At 48.6% G+C, this 27,276-nt stretch overlaps 1 protein-coding gene across 1 annotated transcript in view; it reads right to left on the reverse strand.

The window, feature by feature from the left end:
* Window positions 1-967: 967 nt before the first annotated feature.
* LOC129694257 (RPA-related protein RADX-like) overlaps window positions 968-27,276 on the reverse strand; it is a 30,124-nt gene continuing 3,815 nt past the window's right edge. The window contains exons 3-15 of the mRNA XM_055630973.1: window positions 25,879-26,062; window positions 23,524-23,632; window positions 20,438-20,529; window positions 18,849-18,992; window positions 17,631-17,744; window positions 15,454-15,627; window positions 13,780-13,916; window positions 12,298-12,428; window positions 9,803-9,892; window positions 8,637-8,722; window positions 6,143-6,448; window positions 4,872-5,057; window positions 968-1,339 (exon numbers count right to left, since the gene is read on the reverse strand). Coding sequence (XP_055486948.1) covers window positions 1,209-1,339; window positions 4,872-5,057; window positions 6,143-6,448; window positions 8,637-8,722; window positions 9,803-9,892; window positions 12,298-12,428; window positions 13,780-13,916; window positions 15,454-15,627; window positions 17,631-17,744; window positions 18,849-18,992; window positions 20,438-20,529; window positions 23,524-23,632; window positions 25,879-26,062 — 1,884 coding nt within the window. The 3' untranslated portion in view covers window positions 968-1,208. The remainder of the gene's footprint in view (window positions 1,340-4,871; window positions 5,058-6,142; window positions 6,449-8,636; window positions 8,723-9,802; window positions 9,893-12,297; window positions 12,429-13,779; window positions 13,917-15,453; window positions 15,628-17,630; window positions 17,745-18,848; window positions 18,993-20,437; window positions 20,530-23,523; window positions 23,633-25,878; window positions 26,063-27,276) is intronic.

The raw sequence follows: 27,276 nt of genomic DNA on the forward strand, positions 1-27,276 counted from the left end.
TTACGGAGGGCACTGTATCTGTAATCTTCCCCTCCCCGACTCTCAGTCTGAAGAAGTGCGTTGATTCGAAACATCATCCATTCTTTCTCCACTGATGAGTTACTCCGACATTTTGTGCCTTTCTTTGGGAAGTAATAGTCCCATATCCCAAGAATAGTGCAGAGGGGGAAGGGATTGTCCCCATCGATGATTTATTTTTGCAAGAGAGCTCTGGCCACCTCCGGGAGGGGGGGGGGGGGGGGGGAGGAGGAGAGGAGAGGAGGGGGGGGGAGGAGAACAGCCAAAGCTACCTGCTCTGCATCTGTGGCCAGGGCACCTGCTTGTTGCCTGCAATAACTCTCTTTATCCTGGGCTAGTCTCTGTAACACTAGAGGAAGGTTAGCAGTGTTGCCCAACCCCTTTAGAAACATAGAAATTAGGTGCAGGAGTAGAGGCCATTCGGCCCTTCGAGCCTGCACTGCCATTCAATATGATCATGGCTGATCATCCAACTCAGTATCCCGTACCTGCCTTCTCTCCATACCCCCTGATCCCCTTGGCCACAAGGGCCACATCTAACTCCCTCTTAAATATAGCCAATGAACTGTGGCCTCAACTACCCTCTGTGGCAGAGAGTTCCAGAGATTCACCACTCTCTGTGTGAAAAAAAAGTTCTCATCTCGGTTTTAAAGGATTTTCCCCTTATCCTTAAGCTGTCACCCCTTGTCCTGGACTTCCCCAACATTGGGAACAATCTTCCTGCATCTAGCCTGTCCAACCCCTTAAGAATTTTGTAAGTTTCTATATAAGATCCCCTCTCAATCTCCTAAATTCTAGAGAGTATAAACCAAGTCTATCCAGTCTTTCTTCATAAGACAGTCCTGACATCCCAGGAATCAGTCTGGTGAACCTTCTCTGCACTCCCTCTGATGGCTCCCTTTGATGGCTCCCAGCGCACTGCTTTAGGGCCAAGACTGACCAAAAACCATCACTGGACACCACATTTAATGTGAGTAAAGTATCATTGAATCTAGCCAGCTCGTCAATCCAGCCAATGATTTCTAACGATGACAGAGATATCGATACATTCCACAGGAACAAAAAAAACATATTTTTCTCTTTTCAGAAACAAGGCTACCTAAAAATAATATAAAACACTGTCTGCCGTAAGTCACAGTATCTGTTCTGTTTTGGGAAGCTGGTGTTAAGTAATGAAGAGACCCAACTGTTCAGAGAGCGTGGTGTTGGACGTAGGCTCGGTTCAGGGCGACTTCGACTCTGGAGCTGCCTTGGCTACACACATCGAGGACAAAGATGAACAGCATCTTCTCCAGGCCACACACAGGACTGAGGACGTCGCCTGTCAGTGGGCAAATGAAGAATTAATGCTGTCAGAATTAGGCCATTTAGCCCATCAAGCCTACTCTGCTATCCCATCATAGAAACAGAAAATAGGTGCAGGAGGACCCTTCAAGCCAGCACCGCCATTCATTGTGATCATGGCTGATCGTCACCTATCAATAACCCTTCTCCCCATATCCCTTGACTCCACTAGCCCCTAGAGATCTATCTAACTCTCTCTTAAATCCATCCAGTGATTTGGCCTCCACTGCCCTCTGTGGCAGGGAATTCCACAAATTTACAACTCTCTGGGTGAAAAAGTTTTTTCGCACCTCAGCCTTAAATGACCTCCCCTTTATTCTACGACTGTGTGTGTGGCCCCTGGTTCTGGACTCGCCCAACATTGGGAACATTGTTCCTGCATCTAGCTTGTCCAGTCCTTTTATAATTTTATATGTTTCTATAAGATCCCCCCCTCATCCTTCTAAACTCCGATGAATACAAGGTTACACAAAAAAGCTGGAGAAACTCAGCGGGTGCAGCAGCATCTATGGAGCGAAGGAAATAGGCAACGTTTCGGGCCGAAACGTTGCCTATTTCCTTCGCTCCATAGATGCTGCTGCACCCGCTGAGTTTCTCCAACTTTTTTGTGTAACCTTCGATTCTCCAGCATCTGCAGTTCTCTCTTAAACACTCCGATGAATACAAGCCTGATTAGAATACAAGTCTGATTAAACTTCATCAACCTCTGTCCTGAAGGGTTGTATTAATCCAGCATTCAAGGTATGTACTTTATTTTGGTTTTGTCTATTGTCATGTGTACCAAGATGTACAATCATGGCTGATAGAACTCTTCCCCCTCAACCCCACTCCTATCTTGTCCCCATAACTGCTGATATCTGCATTAATCGGGAATCTATCTCTCTGCTGTCTTGAAAAATATCCATTGACTTGGCCTCCACAGCCTTCTGTGGTAATGGATTCCACAGATTCACCACCCTCTGACTAAAGAAATTCCTCCTTTTAAAGGAACGTCCTATTACTCTGAGGCTATGACCTCTGGACCTCGACTCTCCCACTAGTGAAAACATCCTCTCTCTCCAAGCCTATCATTCAATGTTACATAGAAACATAGAAATTAGGTGCAGGAGTAGGCCATTCGGCCCTTCGAGCCTGCACCACCATTCGATATGATCATGGCTGATCATCCAACACAGTATCCCGTACCTGCCTTCTCTCCATACCCCCTGATCCCCTTAGCCACAAGGGCCACATCTAACTCCCTCTTAAATATAGCCAAGGAACTGTGGCCTCAACTACCCTCTGTGGCAGAGAGTTCCAGAGATTCACCACTCTCTGTATGAAAAAAGTTCTTCTTATCTCGGTCCTAAAATACTTCCCTCTTATCCATAAACTGTGATCCCAACATCGGGAACAATCTTCCTGCATCTAGCCTGTCCAACCCCTTAAGAATTTTGTAAGTTTCTATAAGATTCCCCCTCAATCTTCTAAATTCTATAAGATCCCCTCTCAATCTTCTAAATTCTAGAGAGTATAGGAGACCAAAAACCAAGTCCACGTGTGCCCTAAATTCGTATAAACAGGAGGTTAAAGACCCGCGCACGAGCAACTTGAACACATAATCTGCCCACTATCATCATCACAGCGCTCGTGGGATCGTGAGGGTGAGGAGTAGGGGGCATGTGTACAGGGGTAGCACGAGTCCCGGTGAACTGAAGGTGGTGGGGGTGGGGGTGGGATACACAACCATCATCGCCTGATGAATTAGATGCCAAACCCATCGTGTTTCTACATAACAGATTGTCAGAAGCTAGACACAATGCTGGAGTAACTCAGCGGGACAGGCAGCATCTCTGGAGAGAAGGAATGGGCGACACTTTGGGTCGGGACCCTTCTTCGGACTAGTTTGAGTTTTACCGTAAGGGGTGAAGGGAAGCAGAAGAGTCAAAGAGATGAACGCTGCTGCATTCGGCCCTTCGAGCCAGCATTGCCATTCAATGTGATCATGGCTGATCATCCCCAATCAGTACCCCGTTCCTGCCTTCTCCCCATGTCCCCTGACTCTGCTATCTCTAAGAGCCCTATCTAACTCTCTCTTGAAAGCATCCAGAGAAACATAGAAATTAGGTGCAGGAGTAGGCCATTCGGCCCTTCAAGCCTGCACCGCCATTCAATATGATCATGGCTGATCATCCGACTCAGTATCCCGTACCTGCCTTCTCTCCATACCCCCTGATCCCCTTAGCCACAAGGGCCACATCTAACTCCCTCTTAAATATAGCCAATGAACTGGCCTCAACTATCCTCTGTGGCAGAGAGTTCCACAGATTCACCACTCTCTGTGTAAAAAATGATTTTCTTATCTCGGTCCTAAAAGACTTCCCTCTTATCCTTAAACTGTGACCCCTTGTTCTGGACTTCCCCAACATCGGGAATAATCTTCCTGCATCTAGCCTGTCCAACCCCTTAAGAATTTTGTAAGTTTCTATAAGATCCCCCCTCAATCTTCCGAATTCTAGCGAGTACAAACCGAGTCTATCCAGTCTTTCTTCATATGAAAGTCCTGCCATCCTAGGAATCAGTCTGGTGAACCTTCTCTGTACTCCCTCTATGGCAATAATGTCCTTCCTCAGATTTGGAGACCAAAACTGTACGCAATACTGCAGGTGTGGTCTCACCAAGACCCTGTACTTGAACCGGCCTCTGAGGCAGAGAATTCCACAGACTGCCAGTGATCTCATGATGCCAGTCACTGAGCTGCAAACCAAAGTCCATCCCATCCCTCTCAATGCAGCAGGCATGGCCCACGGGCCCCCTCTGCTGGTCAGAGACTGCCACAGCAAGTGTCACTCCCTGCAGGTCTCTAGCGGGGACAGAACTCTGAGAGAGTCTGGAACTCAGGCCCGGTAAATAAAGGCTCAAACAAATCCAGTGAATGCAGGAACCTCGTACACAGGAACACGAGCATGACGGAATGCAGAACTCTTCCCCACGAGGAAGGAGGAATGGGTTTAAGTGGGAACTGTGCAGATGCTGGAAAATCAAAGGTAGACAAAAATGCTGGAGAAACTCAGCGGGTGAGGCAGCATCTATGGAGCGAAGGAAATAAGCAACGTTTCGGGCTGAAACCCTTCTTCAGAAATAGGTGACGTTTCGGTCCAAGACCGTTCTTCAGACTAGTGTCAACCCGAAACGTCACCCATTCCTTCTCTCCAGAGATGCTGCCTGACCCGCTGAGTTACTCCAGCACTCTGTGAAACGTCACCTATCCATGTTCTCCAGAGATGCTGCCTGACCCGCTGAGTTACTCCAGCACTGTGTCTATCTTTGGTGTGAACTAGCGTGGGCAGTTCCTTCCTACTCGCGGAATAGTCGGGGCGATCGTAAGAAGAGGGTCAGAGGAATGGTGGAGGAAGGTGGGAAAAGAGATTTTTTATGGAGCATAGGAGAATGTCCCATTCGGGCATTATTGGGAAGGTATTTAGTGGATGGTTGGGCCTGTGTTTGGTCGAGGAGGAGGAGATATTTACCAGGAGGCTGTGGGAGGAACTCTTCAATCTCTGCGTTGCTGCCACCATCTTGCCCCAACGATAGACCTCCATGAGCTAAAACGTTGATGAAGGAGTTGTCGTGCTTGGCGGGCCACAAATCCCGATGGTCCGACCTGGGATTGGTGGGGAGGAAGATCGTGTCCAAGGACAGCTCGCCGTTCAGCCCTGGAGGGTGAGAAAATACCGCATGAGATTCCCGTTCATCACTGCAGGGTTTGGTTCGAACTCCTCTTGGAGGAAGGATGTGGAGATTGGATCCATTGTAATTATTCACTATGCGTACCAAAGATCTAGGAGCAGAATTAGGCCATTCGGCCCATCAATAGACAATAGGTGCAGGAGTGGAGGCCATTTGGCCCTTCGAGCCAGCACTGCCAATCAATGTGATCATGGCTGATCATCCCCAATTAGTACCCCGTTCCTGCCTTCTCCCCATATCCCCTGACTCTGCTATTTTTAAGAGCCCTATCTAGCTCTCTCTTGAAAGCATCCAGAGAACCGGCCTCTGAGGCAGAGAATTCCACAGACTCGCCACTCTCTGTGAGAAAAAGTGTTGCCTCGTCTCCGTTCTAAATGGCTTACTCCTTATTCTTAAACTGTGTGTGTGTGTGGCCCCTGGTTCTGGACTCCCCCAACATCGGGAACATGTTTCCTGCCTCTAACGTGTCCAAGCCCTTAACAATCTCATATGTTTCAATAAGATCTCTCATCCTGCTAAACTCCAGAGTGTACAAGCCCAGCCGCTTCATTCTCTCAGCATATGACAGTCCCGCCATCCCGGGAATTAACCCGGTGAACCTACGCTGGGCTCCCTCAATAGCAAGAATGTCCTTCCTCAAATTAGGGGACCAAAACTGCACACAATACTCCAGGTGTGGTCTCACTAGGGCCCTGTACAACTGCAGAAGGACCTCTTTGCTCCTAGACTCAACTCCTCTTGCTATGAAGGCCAAAACTGCACACAATACTCCAGGTGTGGTCTCACCAGGGCCCTGTACAACTGCAGAAGGACCTCTTTGCTCCTAGACTCAACTCCTCTTGCTATGAAGTCCAACAGGCCAACACTGCACACAATACTCCAGGTGTGGTCTCACTAGGGCCCTGTACAACTGCAGAAGGACCTCTTTGCTCCTATACTCGATTCCTCTTGTTATAAAGGCCAACATGCCATTGGCTTTCTTCACAGCCTGCTGTACCTGCATGGTTAGGGTAGGTTGAGGGAGGATCCTCTGAATATTTTGGAGCCTTACCTAAAATGGTGACGGTGTAGTAACCACGGCAACACGCCAACTCGCACTGATGGAGCTTCTTGCCAAAATCAGGCCGCACTCCATTGAAACTGGACGGCTGCAGTTCAAACGTGTTGAGGAGCAGGGCCTTGTCCCTCAAGTGGAAGCTGCGGGCCACCATCTCACAGACGTGTCCACTGTGGGGGACATGCTGCTGCTTACTCAGGCTGCCGGTCCATGAGCCGCTGCTTGGACACACGCTGGACTCCATCTCTGTGTCGTCAGAGCTCGTGTAGAACTCCTTGCAAGCCTTGGCAAAACTGAGGTCTGTGGGGGAGGAAATGTCACTTAGTCCATGAGTGCCACTAACTTCACTGCCTGCAGCACATTGTGGGTAGTGACTGCTCCGTGCGTTCTACACTGTGTTACAAACAACCACTCTCGCCGAGCATAGAGTCACACAGTGTCCTTCCACCCAACTTGCCCACACCGACTAACATGCCCCATCTGCACTTGCCGTGTCTGGCCCATAACCCCAAACATAGAAATTAGGTGCAGGAGTAGGCCATTCGGCCCTTCGAGCCTGCACCGCCATTCAATATGATCATGGCTGATCATCCAACTCAGTATCCCGTACCTGCCTTCTCTCCATACCCCCTGATTCCCTTAGCCACAAGGGCCACATCTAACTCCCTCTTAAATATAGCAAACGTTGCCTATTTCCTTCGCTCCATAGATGCTGCTGCACCCGCTCAGTTTCTCTACCTTTGATTTTCCAGCATCTGCAGTTCCTTCTTAAACACCCTACAAATTCCATGTACCAATTTTAATGTCATTTTCCTATGGAGATTATGCTCCATAAACTTTAAAGAGTTGATGTGGACAAGCTTTTCCCTTTGAGAATAGGGAAGATTCAAACAAGAGGACATGACTTGAGAACTAGGGGACAGAAGTTTAGGGGTAATATGAGGGGGAACTTCTTTACGCAGAGAGTGGTGGCGGTGTGGAATGAGCTTCCAGTGGAAGTGGTGGAGGCAGGTTCATTGGTATCATTTAAAAATAAATTGGATAGGCATATGGATGAGAAGGGAATGGAGGGTTATGGTACGAGTGCAGGCAGGTGGGACTGTTTGTTCGGCATGGACTTGTAGGGCCGAGATGGCCTGTTTCCGTGCTGTAATTGTTATATGGTTATATGTCTCTTAAATGTTATGATAGTCCCTGCATCAACGACCTCCTCCGGCAGCTCGTCCCATACACTCGCCACCCTTTGTGTAAAAAAGTTTCCTATACGTTCTTTCCCCCCTCACCTTTACCTCTATCCTCCAGGTAAAAGACCGTGCATTTACCCGATCTATGCCTCTTATGATTCTACACACACAAGATCACCCATCATCCTCCTGCGCTCCATATAATAAAGTCCCTAGCCTGCCCTAACCTCTCCCCACAGCTCAGGCCTGGCAACATCCTCATAAATCTTTACTGTAACTTGACCAAAACTGAACACAATATTCTAAATGCGGCCTCAACAACGACTTGTAGACTGTAACCGTAACAATGTGGATAAATGTGAGGTTATCCACTTTGGTGACAAAAACAGGAAAGTAGACTATTATCTGAATGGTGGCCGATTAGGAAAGGGGGAGATGCAACGAGACCTGGGTGTCATGGTACACCAGTCATTGAAAGTAGGCATGCAGGTGCAGCAGGCAGTGAGAAAGCGAATGGTATGTTAGCATTCATAGCAAAAGGATTTGAGTATAGGAGCAGGGAGGTTCTACTGCAGTTGTACAGGGTCTTGGTGAGACCACACCTGGAGTTTTGCGTACAGTTTTGGTCTCCTAATCTGAGGAAAGACATTCTTGTCATAGAGGGAGTACAGAGAAGGTTCACCAGACTGATTCCTGGGATGGCAGTACTTTCATATGAAGAAAGACTGGATAGACTCGGCTTGTACTCGCTGGAATTCAGAAGATTGAGGGGGGATCTTATAGAAACTTACAAAATTCTTAAGGGGTTGGACAGGCTAGATGCAGGAAGATTATTCCCGATGTTGGGGAAGTCCAGAACTAGGGGTCACACAGTTTAAGGATAAGAGGGAAGTCTTTTAGGACCGTGATGAGAAAAACATTTTTTTTTCCACACACAGAGAGTGGTGAATCTGTGGAATTCTCTGCCACAGAAGGTAGTTGAGGCCACACAGTCTTGACCCGAAACGTCACCTATTCCTTCATCAGTCTGAAGAAGGGTCTCGACCCGAAATGTCCATAGCTCCATAGATGCTGCCTGTCCCGCTGAGTTCTCCAGCATTTTTATCTACCTTCGATTTTTCCAGCATCTGCAGTTCCTTCTTAAACATTCTGCTGTGACCTGCCGAGTTCACACCTGACATGCTCTATCAACCCTTCCAATATCTCCAGTTTCTCTCTCCCCTGACTGACTCTCAGTGTAAAGAAGGGTCTCGACCCGGAGATGCTGCCTGTCCCGCTGCAGTTCCATCCTGCCCAGTGCAAACCTTGTTTAGGGGTCGGGTTTTCCGAACAAGTGCGTTTCTGAGTGACATCAGTTTCCCCTTCGCTCGACTCTGTGCTTTCATTCAGCCTGTGTCAAAAATAGAACTAATTAGATGTGAGCACTCTGGTGGTGTGTGGGTAAATCAGCCACATTGCACGCTTTGTTACAGCACGGGATGTCTTCAGTGTTATGCCAGTGCCACAACCCTTCAGCCAGCTGTCCAATCAGCCCCACTCTCCCCCTCGCTCATAAGGACTAGGAGTAGAATGAGGCCGTTCGGCCCATCAAGTCTACTCCGCCATTCAATCATGGCTGATCTATCTCTCCCTCTCAACCCCATTCTCCTGCCTTCTCCCCATAACCCCTGACACCCGCACTAATTTAAGAATAAGGGGTAAGCCATTTAGAACGGAGACGAGGAAACATCAACTCTGTCTATCCCTCTCATCATTTTAAAGACCTCTATCAAGTCCCCCCTTAACCTTCTGTGCTCCAGAGAATAAAGACCTAACTTATTCAACCTATCTCTGTAACTTTAGAACGGAGACGAGGGAACACTTTTTCTCACAGAGAGTGGTGAGGCTGTGGAATTCTCTGCCTCAGAGGGCGGTGGAGGCCGGTTCTCTGGATGCTTTCAAGAGAGAGCTAGATAGGGCTCTTAAAAATAGCGGAGTCAGGGGAGAAGGCAGGAACGGGGTACTGATTGGGGATGATCAGCCATGATCACATTGAATGGTGGTGCTGGCTCGTGGGGCTGAATGGCCTCTACTCCTGCGTCTATTGTCTATAATCAAATGAGAGCCCCACTGTCCCCCTCAGTCCCACGACTGCCCCTCTCAGTCCCACTGCCCTGCAAGACTTTCCAGTACAAGTCCGTATCCAGGCCATCTGACTGGTCTAGAGACACCTCCACCTCAGCAGAGGTTGGACCCCCCCCCTCGAGGGAGTCTGGGCGTCAGACAAGAGACGGGAGAGGGAGCGAAAGCTAAGAGAGGAAGGCCCAGGAAGCAAATGGATGCTGAGGGTGGGAGCGGGGAGCGGGGGAGGGAGGAGACCATGCGGGAAAGAGCGGGAAGCACGGGCAGGATGAGCGAGGTTGCGGACAAGATGGGAGGGAGCGGGGAGCGGGGGAGGGAGAAGGGAGCAGAGAGCGGAGGGTGATGTTACCTCATTCGAATTGGTCTTTTCCTGTACGTCAACCCTTTCCTTGATCTCTTTTGTCGTGGTGACGGGGTTGTTTTTTGACTCGGTGAAGTCCTGGTGAAATGCAAGCGGCGGTTCGTTAACGGGGTCTCACTCGCTGCCCCCCACGTGCCTGTACGCGGCAGGAAAGCCCCCGTCCAACGTCTCCTCTCCTTATTCCCCAGACCCCTAACTGTGCAGCACCAGACCTTGAGGCTTGAAGGCATGGATCACACTCCCTACCTGGGGCCTGTTTTTTTTGGCCTTCCATCACAGCTATGTGATGGATGTTTACGTAAAATGTAATTATGTTGTGTCTGGGGTCTATTTGTGTGTAATGTATGGCTGCAGAAACGGCATTTCGTTTGGACCTCCAGGGGTCCAAATGACAATTAAATTGACTCTTGACTATTGACTCTTGGCCTGTGGTGACTCGCTGGTCTGTTGGCTGACAAAGTGGCTGCTTGGATCATAGAAACATAGACAATAGGTGCAGGAGTAGAGGCCATTCGGCCCTTTGAGCCAGCACCGACCGCCATTCAATATGATCATGGCTGATCATCCAACTCAGTATCCCATCCCTGCCTTTTCTCCATACCCCCTGATCCCTTTAGCCACATCTAACCCCCTCTTAAATATAGCCAATGAACTGTGTGGCCTCAACTAATTTCTGTGGTAGAGAATTCCACAGATTCACCACTCTCTGTGTGAATCTTGGTCCTAAAAGACCTCCCCCTTATCCTTAAACTGTGACCCCTTGTTCTTGACTTCCCCAACATCGGGAACAATCTTCCTGCATCTAGCCTGTCCAGCCCCTTAAGGATTTTGTACGTTTCTATAAGATCCCCCCTCAATCTTCTAAATTCTTGCGAGTACAAACCGAGTCTATCCAGTCTTTCTTCATATGAAAGTCCTGACGTCCCAGGAATCAGTCTGGTGAACCTTCTCTGTACTCCCTCGATGGCAAGAATGTCTTTCCTCAGATTAGGAGACCAAAACTGTACGCAATACTCCAGGTGTGGTCTCACCAAGACCCTGTACAACTGCAGTAGAACCTCCCTGCTCCTATACTCAAATCCTTTAGCTATGAATGCTAATATACCATTGGCTTTCTTCACTGCCTGCTGCTCCTGCATGCCTACTTTCAATGACTGGTGGACCATGACCTGATCTGATCCCTGTAGATGCTTTTGGCCACGGTGGGAATGGTAAAGGTTGGATATCATCTCTACCTCAATCTCTGCTCCACAAAGTTCCACTTCAAGCCTTTGGCTGCCGACAAAAAGCTCCTGACACCCTAGCTTGAGGAAGTGACCTGCTGGGGCCACGGCAAGACTTCTAGACTTTAGAGCGAGTCGGGGTGGAAACAGGCCCTTCGGCCCACCGAGTCCGTGCCAGTCGGTGATATCAGTAGCATTATCCTACACACTTGGGACAATTTACAATTTTTTACAGAAGCCAATTAATCTACAGATGTAAACGCGGTCACAGGGAGACAAACTCCACACGGTCAGAATCAAACCCGTGTCTCGGGCGCCGTGAGGCAGCAACTCTACCGCTTGTGGAACATTGAAGGCTCCCAACAACATGCCCGACTTAGCCACCTTCTAACCTTTTCCAAGGTCTCCTAAGTCTCCAGTGGCTTTTCCCGAAGTTTCCTCCCACATCCCAGACACATGTGGGTCAGTTGTACAGGGTCTTGGTGAGACCACACCTGGAGTATTGCGTACAGTTTTGGTCTCCAAATCTGAGGAAGGACATTATTGCCATAGAGGGAGTGCAGAGACGGTTCACCAGACTGATTCCTGGGATGTCAGGACTCTTCTTAAGAAGAAAGACTGGATAGACTTGGTTTATACTCTCTAGAATTTAGAAGATTGAGAGGGGATCTTATAGAAACTTACAAAATTCTTAAGGGGTTGGACAGGCTAGATGCAGGAAGATTGTTCCCGATGTTGGGGAAGTCCAGGACAAGGGGTCACAGCTTAAGGATAAAGGGGAAATCCTTTAAAACCGAGATGAGGAGAACTTTTTTTTACACACAGAGAGTGGTGAATCTCTGGAACTCTCTGCCACAGAGGGTAGTTGAGGCCAGTTCATTGGCTATATTTAAGAGGGAGTTAGATGTGGCCCTTGTGGCTAAGGGGATCAGGGGGTATGGAGAGAAGGCAGGTACGGGATACTGAGTTGGATGATCAGCCATGATCATATTGAATGGCGGTGCAGGCTCAAAGGGCTGAATGGCCTCTACTCCTGCACCTAATTTCTATGTTTCAACTGATCGCTGTAAACAGTGTGGGAGAGGGATGGGCACCGGGAAGAGATGGTGGGAATGTTAAGACAATACAGAATGGGATTAGGGGAGGTGGATGGTTGATGGGTCAGTACAGACAGTTTGGGCTGAAGGGCCTGTATGATCCTAGGACTCCAAGCCGACTGCCACCAGCCTCTGGCATCTCTCCGGAGAGAGCAAGGCTCACCTGATGATGGGGATCTCAGGGCTGCGGTTTCTCCCCGTGCCCTGGTAGGATCGGTCAACAACGGGTGACTGGGTGACACCAGCCCGCTTCCCTGTGGAGCCGGTAACACCAGGCCTGAAGACAAGGACCTCCTGCAAGAAGCAACAACCAGGAGTTACCAGACAAGTGGCAGGCGCTACCCGGCTGTTACCAAGCAACCGACCACCCCACCACAACCACAGATCAGTGCTGAACTACTATCTACCTCATTGGTCACCCTCGGACTATCCTTGATCGGGGTTTGCTGAACGCAGAGGGCGGTGGAGGCCGGTTCTCTGGATACTTACAAGAGAGAGCTAGATAGGGCTCTTAAAGATATCTCCAAATCTGAGGAAGGACATTCCTGCCATAGAGGGAGTGCAGAGACGGTTCACCAGACTGATTCCTGGGATGTCAGGACTGTCTTATGAAGAAAGACTGGATAGACTTGGTTTATACTCTCTAGAATTTAGGAGATTGAGAGGGGATCTTATAGAAACGTACAAAATTCTTAAGGGGTTGGACAGGCTAGATGCAGGAAGATTGTTCCCGATGTTGGGGAAGTCCAGGACAAGGGGTCACAGCTTAAGGATAAGGGGGAAATCCTTTAAAACCGAGATGAGAAGAACTTTTTTCACACAGAGAGTGGTGAATCTCTGGAACTCTCTGCCACAGAGGGTAGTTGAGGCCAGTTCATTGGCTATATTTAAGAGGGAGTTAGATGTGGCCCTTGTGGCTAAGGGGATCAGGGGGTATGGAGAGAAGGCAGGTACGGGATACTGAGTTGGATGATCAGCCATGATCATATTGAATGGCGGTGCAGGCTCGAAGGGCCGAATGGCCTACTCCTGCACCTAATTTCTATGTTTCTATGTTTCTATGTTAAAGATAGTGGAGTCGTGAGTCTGTGGAATTCTCTGCCTCAGAGGGCGGTGGAGGCTGGTTCTCTGGATACTTACAAGAGAGAGCTAGATAGGGCTCTTAAAGATAGTGGAGTCAGGGGATATGGGGAGAAGGCAGGAACTGATTGGGGATGATCAACCATGATCACATTGAATGGCGGTGCTGGCTCGAGCAAGGCCAGCGTTCCCTCAGAGTGAATCACAAACTCGAAAGCTCTGAAGGGGATCAGAGGCTCCCCGCCGGACTCAAAGAGTGGAGGGAATTGTTCTCAGTGAGCGGGGGGAGAGGACGATGTCTTCATGCACCACAAGACACTGGGCCTTGACGTGAGAAAATAAGAAACTGCAGATCTCCCCGAGGCAAGACTTGGTCTTGGATGTGGAAAGATGGTGCAGGAACGTGGCGCTGCCCACCGCTGCACCACCGTGTCTGCCCTTGCACCACTGTGCCGCTCTTACGAAACATGCACATGTACACAGAGGCGACCATCACAAAGCCTCTCTCTCTCTCTCTCTCCACACCCAGGCCAGCGGGCTCTGTGCAGATACACAGTGTATTTACCTCCTCTCCGTCAGTTCCCAGTGACTTGTACTTCACGCAGCAGATGTGGCCTTGGACATTGACTCTTCTGTACTCTCTGTATTCCAACTGCTCCAGGAGCTGCTTCAGTTCCCCCATGGTGGTCAATGTCGATACACCTGAGGAAAGGCCATTTACTCTTTAACAACTGTTTAAGGCACAACACACCCTGCTCTTAAACAAGGCAGTGGAGTCGGTAAAAAAGTCCTGACCCCGACTCTGAATCCGAGCTCAACATCAATTTCAGAGACTAAGTAAATCGGAAAAAACTTAACTACCAATGCATCTAAAGCCCTGTCCCACTGTACGAGTTCATTCATTCAAAGAGTTCTCCCGAGTTTCCCCTGATTCGAACTCGGAGAATGACGATAATAGCCACTGGTGGGTACTCGGGGCTCTCGTGGACATTTTTCAACATGTCGACAAATCTTCACGAGTCTTCACGAGTACCTGCCGTTAGCGTTACGAGCCACTAAGAGACGTCCCAGGTGCAGGTGCAGCAGGCAGTAAAGAAAGCGAATGGTATGTTAGCTTTCATTGCAAAAGGATTTGAGTATAGGAGCAGAGAGGTTCTACTGCAGTTGTACAGGGTCTTGGTGAGACCACACCTGGAGTATTGCGTACAGTTTTGGTCTCCAAATCTGATGAAGGACATTATTGCCATAGAGGGAGTGCAGAGACGGTTCACCAGACTGATTCCTGGGATGTCAGGACTGTCTTATGAAGAAAGACTGGATAGACTTGGTTTATACTCTCTAGAATTTAGAAGATTGAGAGGGGATCTTATAGAAACTTACAACATTCTTAAGGGGTTGAACAGGCTAGATGCAGGAAGATTGTTCCCGATGTTAGGGAAGTCCAGGACAAGGGGTCACAGCTTAAGGATAAAGGGGAAATCCTTTAAAACCGAGATGAGAAGAACTTTTTTCACACAGAGAGTGGTGAATCTCTGGAACTCTCTGCCACAGAGGGTAGTTGAGGCCAGTTCATTGGCTATATTTAAGAGGGAGTTAGATGTGGCTAAGGGGATCAGGGGGTATGGAGAGAAGGCAGGTACGGGATACTGAGTTGGATGATCAGCCATGATCATATTGAATGGCGGTGCAGGCTCGAAGTGCCTAATGGCCTACTCCTGCACCTAATTTCTATGTTTCTATACTGAGTTGGATGATCAGCCATGATCATATTGAATGGCGGTGCAGGCTCGAAGGGCCGAATGGCCTCTACTCCTGCACCTAATTTCTATGTTTCTATGTTTCTATACTGAGTTGGATGATCAGCCATGATCACATTGAATGGCGGTGCAGGCTCGAAGGGCCGAATGGCCTCTACTCCTGCACCTAATTTCTATGTTTCTATACTGAGTTGGATGATCAGCCATGATCATATTGAATGGCGGTGCAGGCTCGAAGGGCCGAATGGCCTCTACTCCTGCACCTAATTTCTATGTTTCTATGTCCCCGAGCTCCGATGTACCCTCTACGTACTTACCAGGAGTTTGATTTTTTTTTTTAAACTCGGGAGAGCTCTTGGGTGAACTTGTATAGTGGGACTGGCCCCTATCCCTCCCTCCCCTCCATTAGGGGCCAGTGAGTCGAGTGGGTGAGGGAGATGAGGGTGAGCAAGTGATGGCACACTCAGTACACGCTGCCTCACCGAGCACTTCGTTTCGGAAGTTCCGCTCGTTGCAGGGTAGCGGGGGGAAGCTGTAACATCCGCCAATCTGAGTCTGGCTCAGCCGCTCCCTTTCCTTGTCCTTCGCCATCCGTATCCACTGGATAAACTCCTTCACTTTGGGATTCTTCACGTAAAGTTTCCCCCGATGGTGACCTAGGGAGGAGAAGCAGGAAATAAACTCCAGCATGTGGTGCCACCTGGTGGAGGCGAGTGATGTTGACAGCGGGAAACATCAAGTGATGTAAAACTATCTAACTGCAGCACAGCGGCAGACGGTGCCAGAGACCCCGGTACGATCCTGACCTCGGGTGCCGTCTGTCTGTCTGTGTGGAGTTTGCACGTTCTCCCCGTGACCGCGTGGGTTTCCTCCCTCATCCCAAAGACGTGCGGGTTTGTAGGTTAATCGTAGCCCCTAGTGGGTAGGGAGAGGACAAGGAAGTGGGAGTCCCACTGAGTTGGATGATCAGCCATGATCATATTGAATGGCGAATGGTGCAGGCTCGAAGGGCCGAATGGCCTCTACTCCTGCACCTAATTTCTATGTTTCTATGTTTAACATGGAACTAGTGGCAACGGGCGATCGATGCGAGCCAAAGTGCCTGTTTCCACGCTGTATCTCTAAACTAAAATTATTAGGAAAAGGGGGAGATGCAGCGAGACCTGGGTGTCATGGTACACCAGTCATTAAAAGTAGGCATGCAGGTGCAGCAGGCAGTGAAGAAAGCCAATGGTATGTTAGCATTCATAGCAAAAGGATTTGAGTATAGGAGCAGCGAGGTTCTACTGCAGTTGTACAGGGTCTTGGTGAGACCACACCTGGAGTATAGGAGCAGGGAGGTTATACTGCAGTTGTACAGGGTCTTGGTGAGACCACACCTGGAGTATTGCGTACAGTTTTGGTCTCCTAATCTGAGGAAAGACATTCTTGCCATAGAGGATTTGAGTATAGGAGCAGGGAGGTTCTACTGCAGTTGTACAGGGTCTTGGTGAGACCACACCTGGAGTATTGCGTACAGTTTTGGTCTCCAAATCTGAGGAAAGACATTCTTGCCATAGAGGATTTGAGTATAGGAGCAGGGAGGTTCTACTGCAGTTGTACAGGGTCTTGGTGAGACCACACCTGGAGTATTGCATACAGTTTTGGTCTCCTAATCTGAGGAAAGACATTCTTGCCGTAGAGGATTTGAGTATAGGAGCAGGGAGGTTCTACTGCAGTTGTACAGGGTCTTGGTGAGACCACACCTGGAGTATTGCATACAGTTTTGGTCTCCTAATCTGAGGAAAGACATTCTTGCCATAGAGGATTTGAGTATAGGAGCAGGGAAGGTTCTACCGCAGTTGTACAGGGTCTTGGTGAGACCACACCTGGAGTATTGCGTACAGTTTTGGTCTCCTAATCTGAGGAAAGACATTCTTGCCATAGAGGGAGTACAGAGAAGGTTCATCAGACTGATTCCTGGGATGGCAGGACTTTCATATGAAGAAAGACTGGATAGACTCGGCTTGTACTCGCTAGAATTCAGAAGATTGAGGAGGGATCTTATAGAAATTTACAAAATTCTTAAGCGGTTGGACAGGCTAGATGCAGGAAGATTATTCTCGATGTTGGGGAAGTCCAGAACAAGGGGTCACAGTTTAAGGATAAGAGGGAAGTCTTTTAGGACCGAGATGAGAAAATCATTTTTTTTTCCACACAGAGAGTGGTGAATCTGTGGAATTCTCTGCCACAGAAGGTAGTTGAGGCCACACAGTTCATTGGCTATATTTAAGAGGGAGTTAGATGTGGCCCTTGTGGCTAAAGGGATCAGGGGGTATGGAGAGAAGGCAGGGATGGGATACTGAGTTGGATGATCAGCCATGATCATATCGAATGGCGGTGCAGGCTCGAAGGGCCGAATGGCCTCTACTCCTGCACCTATTTTCTATGTTTCTATGTAAAATAAATTAGAGGGTGCAGTGTCGTTTGGACCTCAAGGGGTCCAAATGACAATTAAATTGTATCTTGTATCTTTAAAGTGAATGGGGCAAAGCTTAATTGAAATGAGCAAAGCAATATTTGAAGGGCCGAATGGCCTCCTCCTGCACCTATTGTCTATGTTTCCAGCGTGCTGCCTGAGCAGCTGAGTTACTACATGGTATGTGTGTTACATACATACCATTGATAAACACCTGACTGTACTTGGTGCTGAAGAGGTGAGGGCACATGGTCTGTCCACTGGCATCGACCATTTTGCCTTCCACCCTGACATTGGTGCACACAAGGAAGGTCACTGCAATCAAACAGAAAAGAACACGTTAGAGGCTTGTGTCTGCATTTTAACAGAATCACTATCTCGATCTCAGCTTGCTAGAAACTTTAGTTTAGCGATACAGAGCGGAAACAGGCCCTTCGACCCACCGAGTCCATCCCTGCACACTATCACTATCCCACACACACACACTCGGGACCAAGCCAATTAACCTGCAAACCTGTACGTCTTTGGAGTGTGGGAGGAAACCGAAGATCTTGGAGAAAACCCACGTTGGCTATTAAACCTGGCTCGGACAAAACTCTGATTATTAATAACCCATTATCTGTTATTTGCACTATATCAGTTTATTTATTCATGTGTGTATATATTTATATTATGGTGTATGGACACGCTGAAGCAAAGCAAGAATTTCATTGTTTAAGAGGGAACTGCAGATGCTGGAGAATCGAAGGTTACACAAAAAAGCTGGAGAAACTCAGCGGGTGCAGCAGCATCTATGGAGCGAAGGAAATAGGCAACGTTTCGGGCCGAAACCCTTCTTTCAGACTGAAGAAGGGTTTCGGCCCGAAACGTTGCCTATTTCCTTCGCTCCATAGATGCTGCTGCACCCGCTGAGTTTCTCCAGCTTTTTTTGTGTAACCCAAGAATTTCATTGTCCTATCTGGGACAGATAGGCCTCCGTTGCCATGCGTTGCCGCCTCCGTTGCCATGCGGTGAGGACGGAGAGGTTGAGAAGGAGTTTCTTCCCAGAGGCAATTCGGACTGTAAACGCCTATCTCACCAGGGACTAACTCTACTGAACGTTTTTCCTTCCATTATTTATTATGTAAAAGAATATGTGTGTTATGATTGTGTTTATAGTTTGTTTGGTTGTTTGTCTTTTGCACAAAAGTCCGCGAGCTTTGCCACTTTCATTTCACTGCACATCTCGTATGTGTATGTGACAAATAAACTTGACTTGACTTGACACATGACAACAAACTCTCTTGAATCTTGTGAAATATCTCCAACTTTCCGCGCTTCAGGAAGCTGCTACGTGAGTGGCATTGAAAAGACTTGTGGATAGGTACATGTGCAGACAATGACAATAAACAAAACCAAACTAAAGGATGCATGTTTCACCAGTGTTTTCGGAAATGCTGCAGGGGTATATCTGCGCCTGGATCTCCGGTTGGCAAGTGGAGAAAAGCTTCAGCACGAAAGGTTCTGGCGCCGTCCCGTCGGTCAGGTGCACCCAGCGGTAAGCCACGAACTCGCCGGCGTGCTCTGCGAGAGGGAGGACACCGTCACAAGCGAGATGACAGGACCGACCAAGCCAGCGATCATCGGCCTGTGTACTAGTTCAAAGCAGCGCAGCGCAGTGTAGTTGGGACAGTTACAGTTTCCAGAAGCCAGCCCAGCCACGTCTTTGGAGTGTGGGAGGAAGCCGGAACGCCCGGAGGAAGCCCACGGGGTCACGGGGAGAACCTGCAAACTCCTTACAGACAGCACCCCAGGTCGGAATTGAACCCGAGCCCCCGGTGCTGTGAGGCAGCTACTCTACTGCTGTGCCACCCATATTAATGGACGGCTAAAGATTGCACCAGTGTTTCGAACCTAATGTTCTCATTGACTTGCTTTAAGCTACAAAGTCCTTCTGCAGTTGTACAGGGCCCTAGTGAGACCACACCTAGAGTATTGTGTGCAGTTTTGGCCTGTTGGTCTTCATAACAAGAGGAGTTGAGTCTAGGAGCAAAGAGGTCCTTCTGCAGTTGTACAGGGCCCTAGTGAGACCACACCTGGAGTATTGTGTTCAGTTTTGGCCTGTTGGCCTTCATAACAAGAGGAGTCGAGTATAGGAGCAAAGAGGTCCTTCTGCAGTTGTACAGGGCCCTAGTGAGACCACACCTGGAGTATTGTGTGCAGTTTTGGCCTGTTGGACTTCATAACAAGAGGAGATGAGTATAGGAGCAAAGAGGTCCTTCTGCAGTTGTACAGGGCCCTAGTGAGACCACACCTGGAGTATTGTGGCAGTTTTGGTCCCCTAATTTGAGGAAGGACATTCTTGCTATTGAGGGAGCCCAGCGTAGGTTCACCAGGTTAATTCCCGGGATGGCGGGACTGTCGTATGCTGAGAGAATGGAGCGGCTGTGGACTTGTACACTCTGGAGTTTAGAAGGATGAGAGGGTATCTCATTGAAACATATAAGATTGTTAAGGGCTTGGACACACTAGAGGCAGGAAACATGTTCCCGATGTTGGGGGAGTCCAGAACCAGGGGCCACACACAGTTTAAGAATAAGGAGTAAGCCATTTAGAATGGAGATGAGGAAACACTTTTTCTCACAGGGAGTGGTGAGTCTGTGGAATTCTCTGCCTCAGGGGGGTGGTGGAGGCAGGTTCTCTGTGAGAAAAAGTGTTTCCTCGTCTCTGTTCTAAATGGCTTACCAATTTTTCTTAAACTGTGTGTGTGTGGCCCCTGGGTCTGGTCTCCCCTAACATCGGGAACGTTTAGTGGTCAGAAGGTTGATACGATGAGTGTGACAGTATGTATTGTTCTCTCTGCATGGGTTTTAATTAGTGCTTTGTGGTTCACCTAGTACTGGTTTGTTCACAGAAGGGGAAGCTGACGAGAGAGCAGGGGGGGGCGGCGGTGCATGAGGTCCAGGACACGGTGGCCTCTGCATGTGTGGTGTTCGGGAGTCAGGCGGTGGGGGAACGGAGATACGTACCTTGGCTCCGGATGCGCTCTTGCCTCCCGACAAACGTAACGAGGCCGATCACGTCGCACTGATCTCCCGGGCGAAGCTGCGACAGTTCCGTCCTGTTCCAACAATCAAACCGGATCGGGGTTACAGAACATGAGGCTCGCTTCAGGCAAGTTTCAAACCGGGCCAGTCTGGCTGCCCGCCCCCAGTCTGAGCATTCACTCACTGGGCCCTAACTTCATTGCAAAAGGAGTCTAGGGAGCAGGGAGGTTCTACTGCAGTTGTACAGGGTCTTGGTGAGACCACACCTGGAGTATTGCGTACAGTTTTGGTCTCCTAATCTGAGGAAAGACATTCTTGCCATAGAGGATTTGAGTATAGGAGCAGGGAGGTTCTACTGCAGTTGTACAGGGTCTTGGTGAGACCACACCTGGAGTATTGCGTACAGTTTTGGTCTCCTAATCTGAGGAAAGACATTCTTGCCATAGAGGATTTGAGTATAGGAGCAGGGAGGTTTCTACTGCAGTTGTACAGGGTCTTGGTGAGACCACACCTGGAGTATTGCGTACAGTTTTGGTCTCCAAATCTGAGGAAGGACATTATTGCCATAGAGGGAGTGCAGAGACGGTTCACCAGACTGATTCCTGGGATGTCAGGACTGTCTTATGAAGAAAGACTGGATAGACTTGGTTTATACTCTCTAGAATTTTGGAGATTGAGAGGGGATCTTATAGAAATTTACAAAATTCTTAAGGGGTTGGACAGGCTAGATGCAGGAAGATTGTTCCCGATGTTAGGGAAGTCCAGGACAAGGGGTCACAGCTTAAGGATAAGGGGGAAATCCTTTAAAACCGAGATGAGAAGAACTTTTTTTCACACAGAGAGTGGTGAATCTCTGGAACTCTCTGCCACAGAGGGTAGTTGAGGCAAGTTCATTGGCTATATTTAAGAGGGAGTTAGATGTGGCCCTTGTGGCTAAGGGGATCAGGGGGTATGGAGAGAAGGCAGGTACAGGATACTGAGTTGGATGATCAGCCATGATCATATTGAATGGCGGTGCAGGCTCGAAGGGCCGAATGGCCTACTCCTGCACCTAATTTCTATGTTTCTATGTTTCTAACGGGGGGAGGGAGGGTGGAGACGAGACTCCGATGGACGTCTACTCTGGATGGGGTACGGAACTAATCTCGATGGATGTGGGCAAAAATGCTGGTGAAACTCAACAGATCTATGGAGCGAAGGAATAGGTGACGTTTCGGGTCGAGACCCTTCTTCAGACTGATAGATGTGGAGTGGTTTGGTTTATTGTCACCATGTACCCTACAGGGCACTTGGTTTAGATTACTGATACAGCACAGAAACTGATTCTCCACAGGCATCCTATCGGGCTGCGTGCATCACAAAAAGCTGCAGTAACTCAGCGGGTCAGGCAACATCTCTGGAGAGAAGGAATGGGTGACGTTTCGGGTCGAGACCCTTCTTCAGACTTTTCTACCTTACTGAACCGGGGAGAATGCAGGGTGAGAGGTTATGATACGTATTGGAATCAACAAGTTAGTTAGGAGAAGCGATGAGGCCCTGCACTATGAGCTTAGGGAGCTAGGTAGCTGTTTCAAGAGCTACGTTTGTGTCAACATTTATAGTCCCTCGGTTGTTTCTGATGCCATAAGGTAGTGAGTATAGGAAAGGAAGGATCAATCAGAGGAATGCATGGCTGAAGAGATAGTACCGGGTTAATGGACAGTTGGTTCCATTCAGAAGGTCGACACAAAATGCTGGAGTAACTCAGCGGTTCAGGCAGAGTCTGAAGAAGGGTCTCAACCCGAAACTCTAGAATTTAGGAGATTGATAGGGGATCTTATAGAAACTTACAAAATTCTTAAGGGGTTGGACAGGCTAGATGCAGGAAGATTGCTCCCGATGTTGGGGAAGTCCAGGACAAGGGATCACAGCTTAAGGATAAGGGGGAAATCCTTTAAAACCGAGATGAGGAGAACTTTTTTCACACAGAGAGTGGTGAATCTCTGGAACTCTCTGCCACAGAGGGTAGTTGAGGCCAGTTTATTGGCTATATTTAAGAGGGAGTTAGATGTGGCCCTTGTGGCTAAGGGGATCAGGGGGTATGGAGAGAAGGCAGGTACGGGATACTGAGTTGGATGATCAGCCATGGTCATATTGAATGGCGGTGCAGGCTCGAAGGGCCGAATGGCCTACTCCTGCACCTAATTTCTATGTTTCTATGTTTCTATGAAATGTCGCCTGTTTCCTTCGCTCCATAGATGCTGCCTCACCCGCTGAGTTTTTCCAGCATTTTTGTCTCCCTTCTCTCCAGAGATGCTGCCTCTCCCGCTGAGTTACTCCAGCATTTTGTGTGTTACCTTCGATTCCACCAGCATCTGCAGTTCCTTCTGACACTATCGGATTGCATCGCGGCTTGGTTTGGTCACAGTTCTGCTCAAGAGTGTGGGAGATTGCAGAGAGGCGTGGATGCAGCCCAGTCCATTCACACACCCACCCCCCCTTATTGCCAAGTGGGAAAGTACTAGGTACAGACAGAGGTGGAGGAGGGAGAGGTAGGAGAGAGCTACGTAACGTAACGAGAGAGTATCATCAGATCCTGGTGAACTTCTACCGCTGCACCATCGAGAGCATCCTTACCAACTGCATCACAGTATGGTATGGCAACTGCTCTGTCTCCGACCGGAAGGCATTGCAGAGGGTGGTGAAAATTGCCCAACGCATCACCGGTTCCTCGATCGCTCCCCTCCATTGAGTCTGTCCAAAGCAAGCGCTGTCTGCGGAGGGCGCTCAGCATCGCCAAGGACTGCTCTCACCCCAACCACGGACTGTTTACCCTCCTACCATCCGGGAGGCGCTACAGGTCTCTCCGTTGCCGAACCAGCAGGTCGAGGAACAGCTTCTTTCCGGCGGCTGTCACTCTACTCAACAATGTACCTCGGTGACTGCCAATCACCACCCCCCCCCGGACACTTATTATTATTTATTCAAATCATTTGCTATATCGCTCTTCCAGGGAGATGTTTCGTTGTCTCTGTACTGTACACTGACAATGACAATTAAAATTGAATCTGAATCTGAATCTGAGCTACCTGGTGACAAAGGTGTACTGGAGCGGCGGTACCTGCCACTCTGCATTCCCAGGCTGGTCATTGATGATGGTGATGTCGGCCGCTGGATTCCTTGTGTTTAAATTCAGTTCTGCAAAGAGCAAAGATCAAAATGTTGTACACAGCATGCCATATCTTTTAGTTAGCAGAAACAAAGAACTGCTGACGCGGGTTTACACCAACAACAGACCCAATGTGCTGGAGTAACTCCAGCGGGTCAGGAAGCATCTCTGGGGGTAAAGCATCTAGGTGACGTTTCGTGTTGGGACCCTTCTTCATATTGTGCGTAGAAGGTGTCCCGGCCCAAAACGTCACCAATCCTTGCGTTCAATCTATGTCTCGTGGTTCTTTGGCCCACCATCATTGTATTGTATATCTTTATTGTCATTTCCTGAGTATTCACATACCCAGAGGAAACAAAAAAACGTTGCTCAACCAGTGTCCATTCAATGTGCATTAAAAATAAATAGAAATAAAAAATACATATATCATGAACAAATTTAACACTCTACTAAACATTCAACAGGCGTTCCGACCGGCAGCGGCACAACAGTGGCTCTGCTGCAGTGTGGGGGTTTGTGCGCGATACTTGGCAGGGGGCAAAGTCCGTTTAGCAGTCTTATAGCCTGTGGGAAGAAGCTGAGGAGCATCCTGCTGGTTTTGCAGCTAATGCTCCTGTACCTCTTCCCAATGGCAGGATGGAGAAAATGTCATGCGATGGGTGGTAGGGGTCTTTGATGATGGAGATGGCTCTGCTGATACATCTCTTCCTGTATATGTCCAGCAGGAAGGGGAGTGGAGCACCAATAATCCTGCTGGCGGTCTTCACAATCCTGTCTAGTTGGTGCCGTTCGTACGCCTTGCAGCTCCCGAACCAGGAAGTGATGCCGTAGGTTAATGTGCTCTCGACAGTCCCCCTATAAAAAGTCCGTAGGTGTGTAGTGGGGAGACCTGCTTTACGTAGTCTTCGGAGAGCAGTTTCACTCTCTCTCTCTCTCCACCTTTCATAACCTCCAACAAAGTCCCACGCAACCTCCTCTGTTCGAAGGCGAACATTCGAATAGCAAGTTTCTCTACCCCATCGGGCAAAAGGTACAGTAGTTTGCAAACGTACACCTCCAGATTCAGGGACAGGTATCATCAGGCAACTCCACACCACACCTTCAAACTACAGTACCTTTAATCGGACCTTTCCACTCTTTATCTTGCATTAAACGTTATTCCCTTTATCCCGAATGCTGCAAAAAAACGTCATCTTTTTTTTGTGTGTGTTTTAAAACATTTCGGGACCAGGGTTTGTTTTTAGAAAGAAGGTAGACACAAAATGCTCCATTATAGGATCTTTGATCTTTATTCTTTACCTCTATTTATAAACCACAGAATCCTATTTGTCTTTTTTTAATCTCAATAGACAATAGGTGCAGGAGTAGAGGCCATTCGGCCCTTTGAGCCAGCACCGCCATTCAATGTGGTCTCCAAATCTGAGGAAGGACATTATTGCCATAGAGGGAGTGCAGAGAAGGTTCACCAGACTGATTCCTGGGATGTCAGGACTGTCTTATGACGAAAGACTGGATAGACTTGGTTTATACTCTCCAGAATTTAGGAGATTGAGAGGGGATCTTATAGAAACTTACAACATTCTTAAGGGGTTGGACAGGCTAGATGCAGGAAGATTGTTCCCGATGTTGGGGAAGTCCAGGACAAGGGGTCACAGCTTAAGGATAAGGGCGAAATCCTTTAAAACTGAGATGAGAAGAACTTTTTTCACCCAGAGAGTGGTGAATCTCTGGAACTCTCTGCCGCAGAGGGTAGTCGAGGCCACAGTTCATTGGCTATATTTAAGAGGGAGTTAGATGTGGCCCTTGTGGCTAAAGGGGATCAGAGAGGTATGGAGCGAAGGCAGGTACGGGATACTGAGTTGGATGATCAGCCATGATCATATTGAATGGCGGTGCAGGCTCGAAGGGCCGAATGGCCTCTACTCCTGCACCTATTTTCTATGTTTCTAATGTGATCATGGCTGATCATCCCCAATCAGTACCCCGTTCCTGCCTTCTCCCCATATCCCCTGACTCCGCTATTTTTAAGCCCTATCTCGCTCTCTCTTGAAAGCATCCAGAGAACCGGCCTCCACCTTTTGCCCGATGGGGCAGAGAAATTTGCCACTTTCAATGAACTATGTATATAGTCTATTAGTTTTTTGTAGCCCTCGTGCAATGTGCCCTCTTGTGGTGATGTTATAGAGGTGCATGAGGGGAATAGATTGGATTCGGCAAACACAGTCTCTTGCCCAGAGTAGGGGAATTGTGAATTAGAGGGCATGGGTTACAGTACCTAAGGCAGGTTCCATTGTAAGTCCAGGGTCTTGCCCCATCCGAGTGGCATAGCTCTCCTTCACCACATAGTTGTACAGCTGTATCACCATCCCCGGCTCCAGATGTCTGTACCAGTCCATGCAGAAGGAGTTCCACAGCACTAACGTGGCCATCCCTGATTTATCTGCCGCTAGGAATTTGGCCTGGAGGTAGAAATCAGTTTTAGTTTTCCGTTTAGAGATACAGCGCGGAAACAGGCCCCGTAGTCGGGATTTGACCCGGGTCTCTGGCGCTGTAAAGCTGCAACAACATGCTGGCCACAAAATAATATTTTCTGTTTATGAAACATTTAGACAGGTACATGGATAGGACAGGATTGGAGGGATATGGGGCCAAATACAGGGAGATGTGACTAGTGTAGATGAGACATATTGGCCGAGGGGCCTGTTTCCAAGCTGTGAGAATCTATATGTTCATAATACATCAGAACAGAATTAGGCAAATCTACTCCGCAATTCGATTATGACTGATCTATTGTCCCCTTTCATCCCCATTCTCCTGCCTTCTCCCCATAACCTCTGCAACAGACTGGTTCCACCAAGATGCAGCACAGAACGCCACAGGAGATCCTTCTTCCCTGTGGCTATCAAACTGCGCAACTCCTCACCCTTCTGTCGTGGGGTAGGACGAGACATAGTAACATAGAAAATAGGTGCAGGAGTAGGCCATTCGGGCCTTCGAGCCTGCACCGCCATTCAATATGATCATGGCTGATCATCCAACTCAGTATCCCGTACCTGCCTTCTCTCCATACCCCCTGATCCCTTTAGCTACAAGGGCCACATCTAACTCCCTCTTAAATACAGCCAATGAACTGTGTGGCCTCAACTACCTTCTGTGGCAGAGAATTCCACAGATTCACCACTCTCTGTGTAAAAAATGATTTTCTCATCTCAGTCCTAAAAGACTTCCGTCTTATCCTTAAACTGTGTGACCCCTAGTTCTGGACTTCCCCAACATCGGGAATAATCTTCCTGCATTTAGCCTGTCCGACCCCTTAAGAATTTTGTAAGTTTCTATAAGATCCCCCCTCAATCTTCTAAATTCTAGCGAGTACAAGCCGAGTCTATCCAGTCTTTCTTCATATGAAAGTCCTGCCATCCCAGGAATCAGTCTGGTGAACCTTCTCCCTCTAATGTCTATCCACGGATTAGGAGACCAAAACTGTACGCAATACTCCAGGTGTGGTCTCACCAAGACCCTGTACTCCCCCTCCCACCCCCCCCCCATAACCCCCCCCCCATGGTTCCAATCCTGGACTTTCCTGGCTCCTCACCTTAATCTATCTTGTTGTGTTTTTCTGGCAGCTGATAGACAAATTTCCCTCTGGGATAAATACAGTTCTATTGCATCGTGG

This window comes from Leucoraja erinacea, unplaced genomic scaffold, assembly GCF_028641065.1.
Source record: "Leucoraja erinacea ecotype New England unplaced genomic scaffold, Leri_hhj_1 Leri_58S, whole genome shotgun sequence".
In the NCBI taxonomy this organism is placed as follows: Eukaryota; Metazoa; Chordata; class Chondrichthyes; order Rajiformes; family Rajidae; genus Leucoraja; species Leucoraja erinaceus.